At 32.2% G+C, this 17,706-nt stretch overlaps 1 protein-coding gene across 1 annotated transcript in view; it reads right to left on the bottom strand.

Moving 5' to 3' along the window:
* The window catches only part of LOC143064140 (uncharacterized), an 82,393-nt gene that overhangs the window by 26,329 nt on the left and 38,358 nt on the right, over positions 1–17,706 (bottom strand). The window contains exons 4-5 of the mRNA XM_076236761.1: positions 2,827–2,919; positions 620–718 (exon numbers count right to left, since the gene is read on the bottom strand). Coding sequence (XP_076092876.1) covers positions 620–718; positions 2,827–2,919 — 192 coding nt within the window. The remainder of the gene's footprint in view (positions 1–619; positions 719–2,826; positions 2,920–17,706) is intronic.

Below are 17,706 nucleotides of genomic sequence, written 5' to 3'. Positions count from 1 at the left end.
CTTTTGATAACTATTGTATGCACATTGAACGACAAATTTATGTGACGTATATAATTTTTCTGACGTCAGACACTCAAATCAATCCATGTGTTCGTAGATAGTAGATGTTTTTTGTGTCCTGTTAAATTGTTCCTTTTAAAATTGTTATACGATGATGACTGATGTACCCATATTTTGACTATTTTATTAATTGTGACTGTTTATTTAACGCATCATGTAAATGTAGCGGAATTTGATGAGACTGTTATTAAAGTGAGAGGGTTAGCGCTATAGAACCAGGTTTAATCCACCATTTTCTACATTTGAAAATGCCTGTACCAAGTCAGGAATATGACAGTTCTTGTCCATTCGTTTTTGATGCGTTTTGTTTTTTGATTTTGCCATGTGGTTATGGACTTTCCAAATTGATTTTCCTCTGAGTTCAGTATTTTTGTGATTTTACTTTTTACAAGTGAAATAGTAAATTTCAGTTACATTTAGAATAATGAAAACCATACATTTATTCTAAATATCTTTCAACTGAGCTTAAACCCACACTTTATAAACTCATACATTTCTTAAAATACAGAGTATGCTAATCAATGGCATCATTAAACTGACAACTGACTAACATACTTACGATTAACATCACAGAAATCACCTGCATAACCTGGTGTGCAAAGACATTTATTTGGTCCATAACATTTCCCGCCATGCTGACAAGGTGGAAAACACGCATCTGTAAAATTAAAGCATTTGATCATTACCTTCTTTTTAAAACACAAATTTGTATTTCATATATATGCAAGACTTAGATTAACGCCCGTTCCTCGAATCGTCGTCATAATAAAATAAAATGATATGCCCCTCTATTCGTTAGGATTGTCAGTTTTCCTTGGAAAAGTCAGTGGATCTCTACAGGCACTCCGGCTTCGTCCAATAATTAAAGCTGACCAGCAGGAAGTAGGCACTGCTGCTTAAGGTAGCGTACACTATCAATTATTAAATCAGTCAATCAATCAATATGTGTTATTGCCATTTCATGATGTTTTCCTTTGTTTAATTGATTATTTGGGACGAGCTGTTACCTACTTGTTGTACATTCTCAATCTCATAGACGTCAACTAAGTGGATTAATTACCTCTTGGTAAAAAATTAAAACGACATCTCATCTAGCAGAGTAAAAAATTTCCCTGCGAAGGAGTGGAAAATGACGTGGTGTATTTATTGTACAGTTTTTTTCTTATCTGTAACGAATCACACAGTTAGCAAACCTTTTTATTTATTTATTTCTCGCATTGATAACATAATTTGTGAAAAATCTTGGTTGGACGTACACAATTTTAATCATTGCACAGGTGACAAAAATCAGAGTTTCTAAATTACATTGTCACAACACAATATTTCTTTTCGACTGTTTCCGTTTGTACTTCTTGCACACCCTAGGCCCTAGATTTGCTGACCTCTTCAAACCTATTATTATCTTTCTCCCCAATACAGTGATTTGTCATAGTTCATTTGGACATGATTGTGTAATGTGTTTTAATGACAAAAAATGACAAATTATAAACATTCTAATTTTTGGCTGAAGGAACTTTTGTATATGAATTAAAGCTGATAATTATCTTTGTTTATAGCTTATATGATGTTAATTCAAAGATTACTGATAATTCAGTGGGATAGTTTGGTTGAATAGTTTCATGGTGTTGTTCATGTTCGACCTGATTCAATTCTGTGATTCTTATTGTAACGAAAAGTAACGACCAAAGTAAGCATACATTACTAGCTATAAAACCAGGTTCAATCCACCATTTTCTGCATTAGAAAATGCCTGTACCAAGTCAGGAATATGACAGTTGTTATCCATTCGTTTGATGTGTTTGGACTTTTGATTTTGCCTTTTAATTTTGGACTTTCCTTTTTGAATTTTCCTTGGAGTTCAGTATTTTTGTGTTTTTACTTTTTATTATACTAAACTATTTGAATAATGTTAAAAAAAAAACTGATTTTTGCGGATGCTTTTTTCGAACTAAATATATTCTACCCTTTGGTGTGGCAATATATTGATGCCATGTTCTAATGTTTATATGCTTTTAGATCTAGGTTTCACATATTTGCGTTCGTTTTCTACTCGCGAAAATGAAATCGCTCTAGACAATAAGTCGTTAACAGTAAAGATGTTTACTCTATAATAATAATATAGGCATTTGTTGATTTGTTAATAATATATCTAATGGTACTTTTCTTTTAAGAAATATCATATTAATTTAATAGTAGACGGAGTAGGATTTCAAATGAGACAACTACCCACAGAAGACCACAATGACGTAGATATTTGCAACTGCAAGTCGCCCTATGGCATTTAACAGTGAGTAAAATCCATGCCGCAATGTATTTTGTTATATTAAAGTAGGCCGTTAATTTTCTCAATGGAATTGCTCCATATTTTTCATGTCGAGGCCTTTTATAGCCTACCATGATACCATATTTATTTTTCTCATTGTTAAAGGCAGTTCGGTGGCCTATAAATGCTAACATCCACTTCATTTGAATCTTGGTGGTAAGTTGCCTGTCTTATATGAAAACAGACCACATCTCCTTATATTTTAAAAGTGGCGATTAAGAGATTGACATATTGTTGAAGATTGTATGGCGTGCTCTCTTTATTACTAGAACCTGAGTTCTTGGCAGTAACCTATCAAACCATAACTGACTGAATCAAACTATTAAAAACTCTCTTTAAACGCTCCTCGATATGAAAAAAATAACTATCCGCGCTGTAGTTTCACAAAAAAAAATAACACTCAATCATAAGAAAACAAAAATACATCGAATAAATCTTACTACCAGAACATTGTCCTCCTACTGTTTTGTTTGAACAGCGACATGTATCAGGACCATAGCAGGTTTCACCACCATTACAGGGAGGATCACAGATGGCTGAAATTAAATACAATACGTCATTTAAGACATTGAAACATAAAAACGTCTATATCGTAATGCAAATGATATCTTAAGTTTTGACACTGTCTGTCCAATTTTTGAAGTATCATATTTAAAAAATTACAGTAAATGTAAACTGAGTAATATTGCCAATACCTTCACGGGTCAGAACGATTACACGTCATTTTTGTCACAGAATTCATACTTCAAGAGTCAAATCTTTCGCAAATATTAGAATTTGTCTCTCGTCATGAATTGCAACCAGGTGGTTCAAGCCAGATACTTAAATTTCCAACCAAGTTGAAGCTTGCAGGCACTTGCTAGCAGCTAGATTTCAGATATATGTCTATTAATCAAAAATTTGCATAAGATTCAAACGTTTTTGATATATGATAAAGTAGTCGTAGACACTATTACTAAATTTAAAAAAAATCATTACCTGTTCATTACTTTAAAAACAATTGTTTTCACTTTATATATATACAAAAACAGGTGCTGCACGATTAAAATTTTAAATAGAGTGTATGAAGAATCTTATATAATTATGAAATCATTTAAATGGAGCAAGACAGTTTGACAGCATTTTAATAATTTCATAATTATTAACGATTTTATATACTCTATATTTCAAATTACAAGTAGACATCATCTACCCAGCTTCCTTATGCATCTAATGCGGACAAAAGTATTGTAGTAGGGTTTTTATATACATATCTCACAAAATAGCTGCAAGCATGAGCCTGGTATATTTTTGTTAGATTTGTTTGTCGCAGTGTCTGGTATTTACTTTAGTAAGAAAGTTACACACAAAACCTAACTTTCGACTATATCAGTCAATGGAACGACTACAAAACAACTGTCATTATCCGGACTTAGTATACATACATGTATACCGTTTTCTAAGAAAATAATGGATTATCTCATGACATCACAAACGAGGCTATTTTAAATGACCGTTTAACGCACAATCTTATCTCTCCTTACAATTTTTTTTTTAATTTGAATAATTGAGATTTAAAAATAATTGTCAGGTTAACTCTAATATACAAAAAGTATATATACATATATGTATAGTTTAAAAGTAAAAAACACAAAAAAATCACATCATAAATCGAACATTGTTTCTGTTAGCGCTTTCACTGCATCTCCTGCGGTCCATCAGACAGAATTGTTATCGTTAATAGTAGCGACATGTGACGTTACGTTATAGTAACGTCATGCTGTAATTGTATATGTCTTACGGAATCTAATTAACGGAACGAATTTAATTTCCTATTTAATGTCGGCTTATTCAGTTCAATAAAATATTGTTCCTTGGCTTCACGCGGAATTTTATCATCGGTCCACATCTTGAAAAGGGGATATATTTTGAATTTTCCCTTTCCACATTGGTCAAAGTGTTCAGAACAGGGAAAATTTCTAATTGACGGGTCTTTTATCTGCTGTTTATGAACTCTCACTCTATCAATTAGTTTATTGGTTTGACCTATGTAGTTTTGATTACAAGTGGGACAGGTTGCACAATAAATGATATTTTCCGATTTACAGTTCATGCTTTTTTATTCGGTTTGATTACTGTGCCAGATTTTAGAGTTTTACTTTATCCCACTTCTAATATTTCACACGTTCCACATCTGGGATCCCCGCATTTTTGTATTTCTGCTACCTTCTGTGTTCTGAACTTTGCTCGTGTAAGAAGTTTCTTCAGATTTGGCGCTTGTCGACGGCTCCCAATAAGCTGTGATTAATCGACTAGATCTTTCATTTTCTTTGATTGATGTAGAATAGGTAAAAACCCTTTAGCAGAATTAAAGATCTGGTGATTACGTGGATTATGAGTGATAACAAACGGAATTGATTGTTGTTTATCTTTTTTGTCATCCCTTGATACTGTTTTTCTTAGTTCAGCGATTAGAATGTTCAATGCCTTTTTTTTTTATTCCATTGTCAATTAAACTGACTGGGTAGTTTTGTCTTTTTAGATAATTTTTCAATTCCTGTAGTCTCTTATCACGTAACTCAAAGTTTATTACTATTTTGCATATACGTCGGGCTAAATCAACAGGAATATTTCGTTTGGTATGTGACGGGTGACATGACCTAAAATCTAAATATTGATGGGTATCAGTGGGTTTACAGTATAAGTCCGTTATTATTTGTTCATCTTCCTTGATAATATTGATGTCTAAGAACGGGAGTTTTGAAGAGCTGGAATCGTAAGTGAACTGAATCGATTCATTTAAGGCATTCAGCATTGAATGAAATTTATCTAGTTCAACTTCACTTTTTGTCCAGAAAATAAAACAATCATCAAGATATCGCTTCCAATTTTCTTCAATATTAAGTCTGAAGTTTTCATCGAATTCGGAAGGTATCTTTTCGTATAGTTGGTTTTCTATGTAACCCATAACCACAGTGGCATATGTTGGTGCCACCTTGGTACCCATCGCTGTTCCCTTGATTTGAAGGTATTAAGTGGTCCAAGGACACAGTTATCGTCCTTTGGTTTTCGTTGTCTACGAATATAGTCCCTAGTGTAAACAGTGTATAACTTGCATGTTTTATTTAATACACTTTCCCAATTTATTTCTTTATATTAAATGCATGAAATATTAAGTAGGGGGATGTAATTACATGTCAAAAAAACTTGAGTGCTGAAACTTTATGTTAAGTAGTGAACTGGTCCAGTTCTAAAAGGTCAAATTTTATCACGTCTGAAGCTGTCAACTGAATTTTACACCCCCTTAACACAGAATTGTCAATATTTTGAGTTAGAGCTGGTACAGACCTTCTAAAATTCAAACTGACCACACGCACGATACACGCACGCACGATACACGCACGGTGAATGCACGATACACGCACGGTACACGCACGATACACGATACACGCACGATGAGCGCTGAGCGTTACACGGCGGATTAACGCAAAATGAATGATGAATGATGAACGCACGATACACGCACGATGCACGATGAATGATAAATACACGATACACGCACGATACACGCACGATACACGCACACACGATACACGCACGTTGAATGATTCATTGACGACTGAACAACGAACGCTTTTTACACGATTCTCAAAGCTATTTTATTTAGAATAGTATTTAAAATTGATTTGCATTTTCATTAAAGGCAATACTTGTAGCTGTTTTGCCGATACCAGCATAATAGATAATATGCTATTTTGCCAGCTCAGATTCAAATAACGTAATTAAAGTCGGCTATTTTATAGGCACCGGAAATATTTGTGAACTTGGACAGAAGCTCATAACAATCAAAATATAGTGTCTTGATTTTGTTCAGCCTCACCCTGAGAGTTCAAGTTTACGGCAAACGAAGGCGAGACATTGTGTTCCGCGAAACCCTTACTAATTTTATTTCATACAGTTAAAAACCTAAATTTTATTTTTATGCATGCAATGTCCGACGCATTATATCTACAGAGAGTGACTGGTTCTAGAAATTATTTCAACTAACATGTTGATATAATTGATTGCAATAAATGAATGATCTATGTATTTTTATTTTCATGTTATATATTTTTTCACTTTGACGCATACATTTTATAAACGATTATATATGCATATATCTAAAAAAACATTATAAGCTGTTTTCGTATTCACTACAAGCATAGCAGAAATTATTTGATTCTTTTATGTTAACATTCACTGCAAATTTTTGTAGTTCTGTACATATATAGGACATATTAGGTTATAATTTCACCAATAAATGAGTAGTTGAACAATCTTTAGAACGTGTCGGTTTTTCCTTGATATTGCCGAAAATCAGTGATCCGACTGACACGAGCGAACTGACATAACACCTGATTAAACAATCATAATTTCTTTTTTTAATGTAAGTTACAAAGTTCCTTATATTATCCATTGATATCAGAATCGTATGTGTTAATTGAGAGCAAAAGATATTATTTTGTCAAAAAAAATTGATTCGTACAAATTAATTAGAACTACCTAAGAAAATGACATTTACTAAATAATTAGAAAATTTAAACATTTGTAATACCAAATACTTCATTATATACTTCTGAAACGACTTTTCGTTCTGAATATGCATGAAATTTTTGCCACTGGACGTTTAAACAACCACTGAATAATCAATATATCAAATTTTGCTCTCAGTAAAAATGACTTAAACAATATAAGACACAATTGGTGTCTGTTGTTTGTTTGTGCAGTAAACATACTGAATGTGTTTATATTCCTTACACAATTTCAGTATGTAAGAAACTTCATACATATTTTCAAACATCCTGACACTTCAAATTTCTAGGAGGTGAGATTCACGGGGTTTTACCTAAAACTCTTTGGGAAAATGCAATTTTTAATTCCAATTTGAAACAAGGTTTTTTTTTTAAATGCATGTTTAATTTGATAAGGAGATTTGAAAAATCTATCTCAATGGTAGTTGAAATTATTCAGTGCAATCATTTTGTGTCCGTCGTTGTCTTTCATACATATCAATGAATTGGTGTATCCACTGTTTGCTGTTCGTAATCTGTTGTTTATGGCAATCAGGCCTCGCGATCGGTGTCCAAAATTTAAGCTCCCACTTAGGTAAATTAATGATCCTTTATAGGGGAGGGGCTATTTTTCTCGATGCAAACATTATTTTCCTTCCTGAAAAAAAACCAGCTTAACAATTTTCTATATTTTTTCATTAAATCATAAACCGATGCATATTAAATGATTTTTTAAAAATTTAAAAACATATTTTTATGGTAAATATATCTAAATGTCTGGGTAATTTTCCTCTCTAAATAATTATTTTGTTAATTTTTTAAGGTAATAGTGTTATCAGTTATGTAATTTGACACGTGTCTTATAGTTCAGTGATTTTCGAAAAAAAATTAACGAAAACCGGCACAGGCATTGTTCAATTATTATCAGTGATCTTTTATTGATTAAATTTGAATGTATGCATTAAATATCAATTTCTATCTAGATAAGAAATTTGTTTACATTGCACATCACTCTTTTAGTCCTTAGTAGCATATTATAACATATTAGTGCACTTAGGAGTCCTTAGCCGTGTTTAGACGCACCATTTTCTGCTCTTTGGTTGAATTGTTGTCTCTTTGACACATTCTTCATTTCAATCCTCCATTTTATTCAATTAGTTGTGATTATACCGTATGGAGATTTTTGTTCCAACTATTATGAAGAAATTAACGACTTTTTTTAACTAGATAAATATTCAACAAATTACCGTTTTTTCTTAAATCAATTTCTTTTAACAAAAATCAATTATTAACTAAGAATTGTTACACAAATGTAGTAAGAACCCAATTTTGTAACGAAGATATTCCTTTTCTCTTTACCGAAATCTGCATATCTTTATATTTTGAAACATAAAATGTTAAGGGTGTCTGCTCAAAGGACAGAAATGTCCAAGAAACCGAAATATTAAGTAAATGTCGAATAATTCAAACCCAGTTGTCTTTTAAATTTAGCACATGAAGATATAATTTTAAGCACATATACACATGTACAAATTGATTTTGTAAAAAAAATCTCTGTCGGTGGTCTAAAACTGTATCGCATACCCATAAATGTCCTAAAGCTTTAAATGTTAGATCATGAGGGTCTGAATGGGGATTCAGTATTTCTGTGTTCTATATTTTTAGGCAATTTGTTTTATAATTCGTTTTACCTTTTGCCGATCAATCTTTATTCCATATATTCTAGTACCTCATCATTTTCTTTTCTATTTGTCTAGTTATTTTTTGTATTCTTTACTTTTGTCTATAGTTTCCTTCTATAAACCCCCATTCACACCCTCATGTATAATGAAAGACGATAAACATTTTAGTATACATACCACCCGTTGTCACTTTCACCTGACATACAAATCACATATTGTTATTACGGCCCGTTATTTCCACCTGGACACAGGCCTTATATAATATATATATTACGTAATAATAACGGATATAGTAAATTCAGTAGATTATAACATGTATCATCGCACTGACTTCTTAAATGTATTTTGAACTGACAATTGTAAATAGTATTTTTAGTTATTTAAAAACTAAGATGTGTCAAAGAGACAACAACCCGAAAAGAACAATTGACAGCCGAAGGCCACCAGTTATGTTTGCTAATGTTTTAGTTTCGAATAAGGCAAAAGCCATTGTATTTTCAGAAAATCTCTAAACGGATAATGAGAGTTTAGTGACCTTGACTTGCTAACAGCCCTAGCACTGTCTCTAAACATTGTCGAATTTAAGAGCCTGTATCAATTAAGGGATATGCTACCTAGCTTTTGGTGTTTACAAAAATATACATTTCAGAACCAAATTGTGGCTTCTTTATATTTATACCAAAATTGAGTTCAAGGCAGTATTTTGTCGAAGAGAACTATTACCCAAAGTGCAACATGCGAGAAGAAGTTTCATTTCCCTTATTGTTTTTAGTGATGTGACTAATCTTTCGAGGTTACGTCACGGAAATATATCTTAAATGAAAAGGTGCAACTGGGTGCATCCCTCAAAAACAAATTAAAAAAAAATCTAAATATATAAAATGACGGGTATTCGTAAATCAGACAGCAATCCAAGAATAAGAGGTTTAAGCATACATGTACCCCGCGCTGGTATCAACTTACTGAGTTGTGAGTAAAATTCAATATACATGTAGGACTATGAAACGGGAAATACACGAAAGATTTGTTCTTATACGTACGATTGAGTATCATTCCCTACATACATACGGGTCCACAAACTATTCTTATGATTATATAATGGTAAATGAGGATCTCATTAGAGGAACAAATTAAGTAACGATACATGTAGAAGCAAGAATAATTTCCTTTTGCAAAACATCAAATAGGACGATCTCTCAATAAGAACGCAGCAACTTGAACTATAACATCCATAGGCAATAACACTATAGTAAATGCTTTATATACTGACATTGAAACAAATATACTGCTCATAATAATTGCACATATGTAGACTTTAATTAAGATATCCCGCGTGTTATAAAACATCGCACTCCATTGCGCCAAAGTCTGCTGGTCTGCGCCGAAGTGTGCTAAGCTATTATTTTATTATTCAACCCAATGTAACGCAAAACGAATAATACCGTTTTGAGCTATAAAACAAAGGCAACCCTTTATACTAGTCAAAAATTGCTTGGTCTTGATAGATGCATACGAAACTTCAATTGATTGTTTGTATTTTATTATATCCGATAAAAATGAACAAAAATTGGATAAAAACTACCGATCTTTCTATGAAACAAAATTTATCCTTATTGGAGTCTTTGTCATATGGATTCATAAAGGACAAAAAATCTCCTCAGTAACAGAACAAAAAACACCCCATGGTAAAAAAAAACACGGGTGCGTCTAAAGGAGTCCTTAGTGCACTAAGAACTTATAACATGCCACTAAGGACTAGATGGGATTCTGTTACATGTAATTTCTTTTCATATTATGGTATATATCGATATTTAATGCATAAATTTCAAATTTTATAGAAAAGTAATAATAAATAAACAGTTATTCAACATTATCAAGACACGCGCCTGTTTTTCTTTGATATGCCGAAAATCAATGAACCGTCTTACACGTGTCAAATTACATAACTGATTACACGGGAATCCTCCTATCTGATGTCTTAACGTTTTAAAATCGACAAGATCGGTAAAGTTGGATACTTATAAATGAATAATTCTTGAAAAAAAAATCAGAACGAAGAAGTATTTTCTCAAGTGTATTTTGAAATCATTTCAAGTAAATGATAAATTTGTCAACAGAGTAATAGATCTAATGTCGGTTTTTAAAAGACCGCATACAAATTTTGCGTTCGTATATTGGTATCACTTTGTCGTCGTCCGTCGTCAGTTTGACTTCTTCGTGGAGCGTTTTCACAAATTGTGGTATACTTTGTTGTTTCCAGTTAATCGCCATTTTGAATACGTGTTTTATAGATTTGCAAATGATACTTGTCCACACATGAACATGTTGAAGCTGGTTACGAGGTTTCAATACATATTCGTACAATCGTTCTTAAAGTTTTTGAAAATACATGTTGAAGTTTTGATAACAAGAAAAAGATGTGGTATGATTTGGGATGAGACAACTCATCACAAGAAATAAAATGACACAGAAGTTTTCACCATAAGTCACCCCACGGCCTTCAACAGTGAGTAATGAACACACCACAGTAATTATTTCATAAATTATCTCACACAATATGTTAAACAGACAATTTGTTAAAAAAAATTCGTAAAGGTTCCGCGGAACCCAGTGTCTCGCCTATTCTTTCTGTTAATCGCATGCTCAACAACAATGAGGAAATAAATCAATAAAATATTCCTGTTGATACTATCTTTTGATTGAAAAAAGCTTCTGTCCAAGTTTGGTAAAAACCCAGGACAGTTTATTAATCTAATAAATGTTTTAAAACTTCCTGATACTATCTTATGATTATTAACAAGCTTCTGTCCAAGTTTTATAGAAATCCAGGATAGTTTAAGAAACGGTCATTAAAATTTCAAAGACGCCGACGGAATGTAGGATCGCTTAGGATCGCTTTTTCGACTAAAGTCGAAGACTCGACAAAAAACATACAAATCAGATTTCTTTTGAATACGGGCGCACTACGTTTTATACGCCCGTCAACATTTTGACGGGACGTTTTATGGTATACAAATGTCCGGCGTCCGTCCGTCCGCATGTCGCACTGTAACTTGAGAACCGCTTATCTATTTCATGAAACTTAACATAGTTGTTTCTTATGATGGTTTTCGGAATTTACTCATATTTTTAGTGAAACCATTTGTATTTACACGCATCTTTGTCGGAATTAAAATAAAAACAAAACACTTATAAATATATATATTCCTTTTGTCTCCGTATATCTTACATAAACATTTTAACAAGTTGACCACACTCTTATTTATAAGTTGACGCACATGCATCAAAGTCGTGCTCCTATGGCAAACAATTTTGTTGCAAAAGAAATAAAACAACAGCAAAATTATTTGTCCTCTTCATCATTTTAAATAATAACAACACATTTAATTATAAATATTTGAAGCATAAATCTTTTCGATACAATTGTTTTAAATCACTTAAAATAAACTAGATCGTCATTGTTTAATCAGTTGCTCTATATATATATATACATGTATGTTATTTGGCACGTGTCAAACGGTTCATTGATTTTCGGCATATCAAAGAAAAACCGGCACGTGTCTAAATAATGTTGAATATTTCGTTTATTTATGATTATTTTTCTGTAAAATTTGAAATTTATGCATTAAATATCAATCTCTAACATGATATATAAAAATAATACATATAATAGCACTCCTTCTAGTCCTTAGCGGCATTGTATAGTCAAAGTCTTAGTGCACTAAGCATTCCTTAACAGTGTTTAGACGTACCGATAAAAAAACAACATCCGTCATTCTTTAATAATCATAGAAGGTTAACAACTAGTCTGTTTCCCGGCCGTTATTGAAATTCATGACAATACCTTAATATATGTATGTTCCGAATGCATACTGAATGTTTTACGGAGGGGACCAACCTAGTCAGTAACAACGTACTATAATAAAAAATGAATCCGTGAAAGTGTTCCATGTTTATTCCATTCAAGTAAAGACTTGTTATGATAATACCATATATTTAACTAATTTCTAAAAAAAAAACTAAAAAAAACAAGATTATATCTTAAACTTGTAAATCCAATTTCAAGTTTTAAAAGTTCCTCAATTTAAGATAATACATGATGTGTTTGCGTGATCTTATATTTGTTTAATTAAAATAATCCCTTCAAATACATATAATGTTTATTTTTATTCAATTTTCCACAAAACATTTTAGCTTAGTTTAAATGAAATTCAAAAAAGAGAATTCAAACACTGTTGAAGAGAACATACATATTCGTATTAATTCGCCTCAGTTTAATTTGTTAATTCATATTTGACATTTAACATTTTAATCCGCAATCCACATTTACCCGACAATCTTGTATATTGTATTTTCTCAATGAAATAACATAACGTGCATGTGACCATCAGAAACTAAGACAAAAATGATATTTATAATGGAATTTATCAAAACTGAAATCTTTGAAAATATCTTAGTAGCATAGGAATTTGCCAAACAAGCGAAGAATTATAGTCTACCTAGGATTTACAACCAATGATTGGTATAGTTTCTTTTCAATAAAATATTGTTGGTGTTTTTGGCGACTATAGCAGAAACATTGCCGTTATTAAATAAACATATAAAATTTTCGCTATCTGATAATTATAGCCGCGGGTTAAAATGTTCATTAAAATGTATAATATTTGTCTTAAAACTACATATAATGGGCATTTAAGAATGACATGAAGTTCATCTTCAATAGTAGAGCTACAACACATGTCATCTCGTGGACTACTTTTGTTTCATAGTTTCCAGTTTCTATTGTTTTAGTGGAGCTACCCCACATTTAAATTTTGCAAAAACACATTTGTTTTTAATTGACAGAATATTTTTAACAAATAACAGTTGGCCAACAGTATATTTTTAAGTCCATTTTCGCTCAGTTGAATAGAAATTCCAATTTTAGCTCTTCTGTCGTAGAAATGTCAATATCATGTTATTGTTTGTACGTACAACATGTATCGTTATGTAAAAATGTGTCAGTCCCAGCCAAGATTCACCGAATAACCACAAAATATTTACAGATGATAAAATATTTACACAAAAAGTCATGAATCTGTATGAACGTTATGTACGATGAAGTTAATTAAGTGTCTACAAGAAAATAAGTATGACTGTACATTTTATTTAAATTATTTATATACATATACTTTAACCGTGAGAAAAAATATAAGCTTTGGTGAGCTCTATAACCGACTATCATATAGAAACCGCAATGTATGAACGTTACACAATTAGAGATGAACGTTTCACAAATGCCCGTTATCTGATCTACACAATTATACACGATTGACGAACGCACGATACACGGTTATAAGAATGAATGATTGATGAACGCACGATACACGCACGATACACGGTTAAGAATGAATGATTGATGAGTGCACGATACACGCACGATACACGATTAAGAATACACGATGCACGCACGTTACACGGAAAATACACGGAACGATGAATGATGAACGCACGATTGGTACACGCACGATACACGCACGATGCACGCACGCAACACGCACGATACACGATGAACGCACGGAATAATGGTCAGTTTGAATTTTAGAAGGTCTGTAGAAGTTTCTATAATTTTGATATTATTTTTCTCACTGGTAGTACACTACACTGTAAAAACATTTTGGAGAAAGAGCAGGTGCGATTTTTTTAATTTGAATTTATTGTCTAAAAGAAATGCACTACGAAATAACTGTGTTCTCGGGCCTAAGAGATGGATTCCTGAAATCTAGATTTTGTACTTTGGGAACTTTCCTGAATGATTTGCTGGTTTTAATTTGCCAAACTCAATAAAAGTAAAGGATTTACATCTTTGGTTAACAGAAATTCTGTTAAAAAGTGCCATTTTGGCATTCTACAGCTATAATAAGCATTTTAAAGCAATTTATATTTAATGCCTAACAGGCATGCTGACTTTCTATCTGACAGCTTTTTTATTCCTGATATTTGTGTTTCTATGCTTAAATCAAATTTAATTAACCATTTGTGAACTCTGAATAAAGAGAAAAGTAGATTATCACAGAAAAAAAGTTCAGCATATTTTGTATTCATGGCCCTGGTTAAACGGCCTAATTGATGTATGTAAAATGTGAAGCGCTTTGTACATCAAATCTGTAGTCCATCACAAATATTTCACTAAATCTGTAAAAAAAGCATTTAACTATATTCAGTACACCTTACTCCTTTAAAGGCTAACATATTTTTTTTCCTGTATCATAGTAAGTGGTCAAAATTTATGCCTATTGAGACTAAAACTATATGCAAGTTTTCCATCCAAAAGTGAAAAAACTGGCTGTCAGACCATATTGTCTTTCAAAAAATATAAATGCAAGAGTCCTTATGCATTTAGACTTCTTGTATCATAACACCTTACCATAGAAATGAACAAACAGTAACACATTTTCACTCCTGATAGCTTCTGTGTGCATTTTTATTTGTCAATATGGACTACCGCCTAAATTGACTCTAAATAATTCTCAGTACTACATTGTCCAAGATCATTTTATACTCATGTGGTATACTTTTTGTAACTTTTCTATACATTTAAAGTACATTTAATATATATGAAAGAATAATACAGGCTTAAAAAACTTCAAAAACTTCAAATTGGCTGAGAAAAATGCATATTTATATAAGGCTTCCCTGAATTGGAAAATCTCTATTTTCAGGCATAGGTGCATATAAATTTGACTTTGGAATAAATACAATACATCTGATAAATAAAATGAGTGTGCAGATGCTTTTAATACTTAATATCTTATATTCAAGAGCATTTAAGAAGCAATTTTTTGCAAAATTTCAAGTTTTTAGGCCAAAATCTTGACAGTTGAAGATATTTAATTTATACGTCAAAAATAAACAGTCAAATGTCAATACTAAAATGACCATAGTTTCTGTTCTATCTGACATATGGCCATGAAACTTGGCAAACTATCTCATTATTGCCTAAGCTTAGGTTATGCAAAGTTTTATAAAGATTGGTCGATTCTTTCTGTCCTATTAGGTCCAAGGACACAGTTATCGTCCTTTGGTTTATAGTCCCTAGTGTAAACAGTGTATAACTTGCATGTTTTATTTAATACACTTTCCCAATTTATTTCTTTATATTAAATGCATGAAATATTAAGTAGGGGGATGTAATTACATGTCAAAAAAACTTGAGTGCTGAAACTTTATGTTAAGTAGTGAACTGGTCCAGTTCTAAAAGGTCAAATTTTATCACGTCTGAAGCTGTCAAACTGAATTTTACACCCCCTTAACACAGAATTGTCAATATTTTGAGTTAGAGCTGGTAGAAGTTTCTATAATTTTGATATTATTTTTCTCACTGGTAGTACACTACACTGTAAAAACATTTTGGAGAAAGAGCAGGTGCGATTTTTTTAATTTGAATTTATTGTCTAAAAGAAATGCACTACGAAATAACTGTGTTCTCGGGCCTAAGAGTCGTGAAACTGGAAGTAGTTGTTCTCAAGGATCAGTTTTAATCCTTTGATGATGAAGTCATTGGAAAAACGTCTAGGAATTTCATCTAAATACTTTCCAACCAGTATTGTACAGCTTTTAATCCTAATTCGTGAGGAATGTTCGTGTAAAGACTTATTACGTCAAAACTCACTAGAATGGTATCAAGAGGTACCCGGTCTGGAATATAGTTAAGAAAATCCATGTCATCTCTGACAAAACTTGGGACTTTTATACAAAGTGGCTTAAGCAGAATATCAAGGAGGTTGCTTAGCCTTTGGGTACTACATGCAGGTCCTTCAATAATCGGTCTTATTTTTAAATCAGTATAGGCCTGTTGATTTTAATATACATAGAATCACAGTTTTCTATATGATCTTGAATTTCCTTGGATTTGTGGATTTTCGGAAGGCCGTAAAAATTGCTGGTTTTAACCTCAAAATTTTTAAGATAATCTATTTTCTTATTATATCGGTAATGTTGTTAGAATATTCCTTTATTAGTTTTCTTATTTTCGACATGGTGCTTTTGTCTCTATTTCCATTCAGTTTTTGGTAGAAAACACCGTCTTTAAGTTGATTAAGAACCATTTCTGTGTAGTGATCTTTGTCCATAATCACTATACCCCCGCTTTTATCCGCCTCTTTTATTATAATTGATGCATCATTTTGAAGTTTCTTTATAGTCTTTTGTTGAGACTTTGACAGATTTGAATTTACGTGTGAATCGACACTATTTGTGTTGGCAGTTTGTTTTAAACAATTGATATATTCTTCTAAATATTTGTCCCTACTCGGTTGAGGATAAGTATCCGTACCAGGGATTGTCAGATATTAGTGTTGGGGTAAATTTGAAATAATGTTCCAAAAGTTTTATTTCCTGGTCAGATAAATCTCTTCTCGATAGATTAATTACCTTCGGTTTTGTCGTTGAGAAGTTTGGAAGTTTACTTTTTTCCTTCGTTTTTTCCACATCAGACCTTCCCCTAAAAAATGAATGTTATTTCCGGGATTAGGTTTCTATCTCTAGAACGCTGATAAGTATGAGCATTCCTGTGTGTGTCCTTCATTGGAAATTTTTCTGTTTTGCCTTTGTCTACGTGGTCTTTGCGGCAAAGCGTCAGGACGGTTATAGGTACTTTGCTCTGCTCTATGATTTGATGGTTTTCTTTCGTTTTTAACCACTGAGGCATAAGTCTTCTTATTTATAATTGACCAGGACCTGGATCTACTCCGAGGAAGAGACTGTCGGCGTGTTTTTTTGTTATTTCCCATTGATTTATCAATCTTTCTTTTTTGGGACTGACAGATTTCACGGGTTCGTTGCCAAAATTTTCTTCGTATTTGTCGAACCACTCGTTCGTTGAATCTAGAATTCGTTCTGACTTTTCTTGTTCTATAGTCGTTACTATTAACGATAACAATTCTGTCTGATGAACCGCAGGAGATGCGGTGAAAGCGCTAACAGAAACAATGTTCGATTTATGATGTGATTTTTTGTGTTTTTTACTTTTAAACTATATTTTCTGTACCAAGAACTTTTATTTATCAATATATATTTAAACTATATTTTCTGTACCAAGAACTTTTATTTATCAATATATATATATACAACT

The sequence above is a fragment of the Mytilus galloprovincialis genome, chromosome 2 (genome assembly GCF_965363235.1).
Source record: "Mytilus galloprovincialis chromosome 2, xbMytGall1.hap1.1, whole genome shotgun sequence".
Classification (NCBI taxonomy): Eukaryota; Metazoa; Mollusca; class Bivalvia; order Mytilida; family Mytilidae; genus Mytilus; species Mytilus galloprovincialis.
Note: the sequence above shows the minus strand (reverse complement) of the source record. Positions and strands in the feature narration are given on the sequence as shown.